Here is a 4,936-nt window from a genome sequence, read left to right as displayed (position 1 = left end):
CCCAAGTCCTTCAAGGAGGGCCACCTTCAGCCCTAGGCCGATGAATATCTGTGGGATATTCCCTCATCAAATTCTACAGCCTCCCTACTCCCAACATTGCGCGTTACACCCCTGCCCATCTGCAAGGAGTCGCTGACATCCTTCCAGAACGCCTTTAAGAAGTGGATCTTTTTCTATGTTCTTCCACAATGGGCCGCCAGGGTTGACTGTCCTTAGCGCCTAGCTGAAGTTCGGCGCGCGGTGCACGCTTTGCAAACAAACAAGACATTTGAAAATGTTATGCAGAAATTGGTAGAATACCGAAGGGCCATTCGAGTGACGGGGACTGACTCGGCCCCTGCCCCGCAGGCATCGAGCCCTTGCCCCGCGGCCGGCCTGGCAGCCTCTGCTCGGGTCACCGTGTGCCGGTGAGACGGCGGCGGAGCGCGGAGTCCGGAAGCGGCGCGCCCCCGGCTACAGGAGAAACAATGACCTTTTCATGGCTCGGCTCGCCCCCTCCGCAGCCCCCGCAGCCCCCACTGCCGGAGTTCAGGGGATTAATGGGAGATAAAGTTATCCCGATCCGAGGGCCCTGCTTTTGTGTTCTCCGTGTCTATTTTCTGCCTCACTAGACAGAGAAAAACTGCGCTGCGATGCTCGGGTCTGCCGGCCTCAGCCGGTGCGGCCTTGCGTGCTCGAGGGTTACCTTCCGCTGACAGGAAGGAGTGGGCCCCCGGGGGCTAGAGGTGAGGACTGAGACCAGTGGGAGCACCCCCACAACTACCCCCCGGCCCTGCAAGTCAAATCTCCTCGAAGGTTGGACATGCCTTCAATAGATCAGACAGGTCTTTCCAAGACGACCAACCCCTGCCCAAAAACCAGACCAAACTTACCTAAGAGTAAATCTACCAGGTAGAAATAGAGTAAGAAAGCGCGTGAAAGATGGGTTTATCCATTGAGAAGAGTCACCCTTTAGGTTACAGAGGCTTTTCATACTATTATCAGGCCTCACTTCTCACACAATCAACCAATTCAAGGCGCTACCCGCAGCTCCTTATTGCAAGGCCTTGCACAAGGGCACCCATTTTCAGACCCAGCGTGCCTCAATTTCAGGCCTCCAAATAACAGATTGTTGCAAGGAGCTACAGAGAGCGCTTGTTGGAAGGCATCACACTTAGGGGCATATTATATTCTGTGCTGAATTTGCATATTTTTTTCTTTTTTTAGAAAATTCGGCGCAAATTTAACTCCATATTTATATTTTGTTGTTAGACACATCTAACGTCAAAATATAGGAGTTTGCACCATTTTTTGGATGCGTGAGCCTACCTTGCGTCAATGAGATGCAAGGTAGGCGTTCCCGTCCAAAAAATGGTGCTATCCCCATAGCTCCATATTTATCCCCCCGTGCTAAAATGACACATGGGTGGGAAGTTGGCTAAATAATGGTGCAAAGCTTGCTTAGCACCATTATATAAATCCTGGGTCAGACCAGGGGTTAGGGGACCTGTTGAGCCATTTCCATGGTCAGACACCATGGAATGGGTCCGGAGGTGCCCACCCCTAGACCCAGGATTACCCCCACCCACACCAGAGGGACACCACAGGATGGGGACCCCATCCCAGGTAAGTAGGGTAAGTATAGGTAAGTATGCTTTCATTATTAGGTTGAGCGTAGCAGCGCACAAGCGCTGCTTTTCCAACGTGTTGGTATGTATCTGGGCTTTTAATCACACCCATCACTACCACTTGTATGTGGGCTTGCCCTTCAAAAATCCTTTGATGACATTGGTAAATGGTTTACCTTTGACCCTCCTTGGGGAGGTTTTGTACCGCCTTGGTTATCGCCCCTGTTACATGGCTAATTGCCCTTTTGACGATAAGTGGCTGCAAGCAAACTTCTTTTTCATTTTGTGTGTCTCTTCACGCTGATGCTCATGGCGGCCATGGTGCTGTGAAGTGGCTCGCTTGTGTGAAACTGTTTTACTTTTAATTTTCAATTTATGTGGCATGAAAAGTTGAATTAGGAGTTCACAATGCTAATAGCTCTAACTCGAGCAAATGCGAGACCCATTGCATTACAAATGCTTGTTATTTAAAGTACCATTGGGGGCCCTAACTTGAGGCCCCCTGCATGGCACAGGGTGCAGTGACCATGCCCAGGGGACATTTGTCCCCTCTGCTGGCCATTGGGGTGATGGTCATGACTCCTGTCTTTCCTAAGACAGGAGTCATGTTTTTGGTGGTTGTGCACCAGGAAATGGCGCTAGTCTGGTTAGAGGCATTTTTTTTGTCTCTAACCATTCTAGCGTCATTTTTTGAGCAACAACCTCCTCCTTCCCTACCGATATCCCCACCCGGCTAGCATTGTTTTTCAGGACGCTAGATGGGCCTTACCGTCTGCTTGCACCATTCTATAAACATGACACCCGGCATGCGTCTGAGAATGGCGCAAGCCGGTGGTAAGGTTTTTGACTCAAAACTGCACTAGTGCAGTTTTGCACCAAAAACGATAAAACTGGGCCTTAGTCTCCCATTGCCAAACAGAGAGCATGCATCAGTTTCAGGCCACAAGATCACATGTCGTTGTAAGGTGCTACACACACACATTCTCTCTCTCTCTCTCTCTCTCTGTATCTCTCTCTTTTTTTTCCCTTTCTCACAACCAGGTTACAATTTCTAGTCCTTACACAGCATCTCCAATTTTCAGGCCTTGCTGCTTCTTGTTTCCAAGCTTCACTGCCAGCAGCTCATTCCCCATCTCTTTTCAAGGTCTCACACTCGGATCCTTATTTCCAGGCCTCACAGCTCCTCATCTTGGAGTCTTATGCACATCTCACCTTTCGCCCCACACAATGCTCTCATTTCCAGTGTCAAACACAGGAATAATTTCCAAACAAAAAAATACGCACACACACACACACACACACACACACACACGTTTTCTCTCCCTCTCTCTCTCTCTCTCTCACATACACACTTCTCTCCCTAATACATTTACACACACACCTCTCTCTCAGACTCACACACATGTTCTCCTTCTCTCTCTCTGTCTCTCTCTCTCTCGCTCTCTCTCTCACACACACACACACACACACACTTAACTCTCTATTTCAAACACACACAAACTTATTTCATTACACAGTTGAAAGTGTGTTGAAAAAGCCCCAGGCAGGTGTACCACAGGAGGTGAAACCCGTGTTGCTGGGTTTCAACTCCAAACTATTGTGTCAATAATGTCTGACAAACATCACAGATTACAGGAATAAATTGTCAATTAGGAAAAGAAAACTATTTTGTTCTTTGCCGCGACTAAATAATATAACCCCAGTACTATCTAACATACACATTGCCGCACCATCTCACCACACCACCTAAGCCCCTCATCTTCACCACTCCATCTCAGCCCTTCATCTTCACCACACCATCTCAGCTCCTCTTCTTCACCACACCATCTCAGCCCTTCATCATCACCACACCATCTCAGCCCTTCATCTTCACCACACCATCTCAGCTCCTCTTGTATACCTCACCATCTCAGCCACTCATCTTCACCACTCCATCTCAGTCCCTCATCTTCACCACTCCATGTCAGCCACTCATCTTCACCACACCACCTCAGCCCCTCATCTTCACCACACCATCTCAGCTCCTCTTCTTCACCACACCATCTCAGCCCCTCTTGTATACCTCACCATCTCAGCCACTCATCTTCCCCACACCACCTCAGCCACTCATCTTCACCACACAACCTCAGCCCCTCATCTTCACCACACCATCTCAGCCCCTCTTGTTTACCTCACCATCTCAGCCCTTCATCTTCACCACACCATCTCAGCCCTTCATCTTCACCACACCATCTCAGCTCCTCTTGTATACCTCACCATCTCAGCCACTCATCTTCACCACTCCATCTCAGTCCCTCATCTTCACCACTCCATCTCAGCCACTCATCTTCACCACACCACCTCAGCCCCTCATCTTCACCACACCATCTCAGCTCCTCTTCTCCACCACACCATCTCAGCCCCTCTTGTTTACCTCACCATCTCAGCCACTCATCTTCACCACACCACCTCAGCCACTCATCTTCACCACACCACCTCAGCCCCTCATCTTCACCACACCATCTCAGCCCCTCTTGTTTACCTCACCATCTCAGTCCCTCATCTTCACCACACCACCTCAGCCCCTCATCTTCACCACTCCATCTCAGCCCTTCATCTTCACCACACCATCTCAGCCCCTCTTGTATACCTCACCATCTCAGCTCCTCATCTTCACCACACCATCTCAGCCCCTCATCTTCACCACTCCATCTCAGCCACTCATATTCACTACACCATCTCAGTCCCTCGTCCTCACAATACCACCTTAGCCCCTTATCTTCACCACACCATCTCAGCCCCTCATCTTCACAACACCATCTCAGCCCCTCTTGTATACCTCACCACAGGGTCGGCTTTTGGGCAGTGTCAGCGGTGCGGCCATACCAGGCGCTGACCTCAGGGGTGCACTTTGTTTAGCAATAACTTCTGAAACTTGCGATTTAAAAGTACCTGCTGAAAAGTTCCTTTTGCGTCCAGCCTTCAGGAAACAATTAAAATGTCAAGATACCTCTTGTGACTAATGTTCCTGCTAGGGAGAGAGATGGGAGTTTTGCCTAGGGGCAGCTTTGACTCAACATAAAGTAGCATAGAGGGTTAATATGCCTGCTGCAAAAAACAGGACAATGGGGCATATTTTAGAAAAGTTGCGCTGTACATAGTGCAGTACCACCTTTCTTGCACCCCTTAGCACCCCCCTAAAGGCACCATATGTGCTTCATATTTAAAATGCGGTGCACCATGGCAGTAGTTAGGGGACTAGCTTCAAAATGTTTTACACTAGTCCAGTACTTTATAGGATTGGCATAAACAATGTTGACTCTAATCCGCAAAGCACCCAGGGGCCCATT

General features: G+C 49.3%; 1 protein-coding gene across 1 annotated transcript; it reads left to right on the top strand.

Moving 5' to 3' along the window:
* The first annotated feature begins 1,587 nt into the window (after positions 1 to 1,587).
* Positions 1,588 to 4,357, top strand: LOC138267046 (uncharacterized). Its single transcript, XM_069215894.1, has 2 exons — positions 1,588 to 1,605; positions 3,386 to 4,357. Exons 1-2 carry the CDS (start codon positions 1,588 to 1,590, stop codon positions 4,355 to 4,357), a joined length of 990 nt encoding a protein of 329 aa, XP_069071995.1.
* The last annotated feature ends 579 nt before the right edge of the window (positions 4,358 to 4,936 follow it).

This window comes from Pleurodeles waltl, chromosome 12, assembly GCF_031143425.1.
Source record: "Pleurodeles waltl isolate 20211129_DDA chromosome 12, aPleWal1.hap1.20221129, whole genome shotgun sequence".
Lineage (NCBI taxonomy): Eukaryota > Metazoa > Chordata > Amphibia > Caudata > Salamandridae > Pleurodeles > Pleurodeles waltl.
Note: the sequence above shows the minus strand (reverse complement) of the source record. Positions and strands in the feature narration are given on the sequence as shown.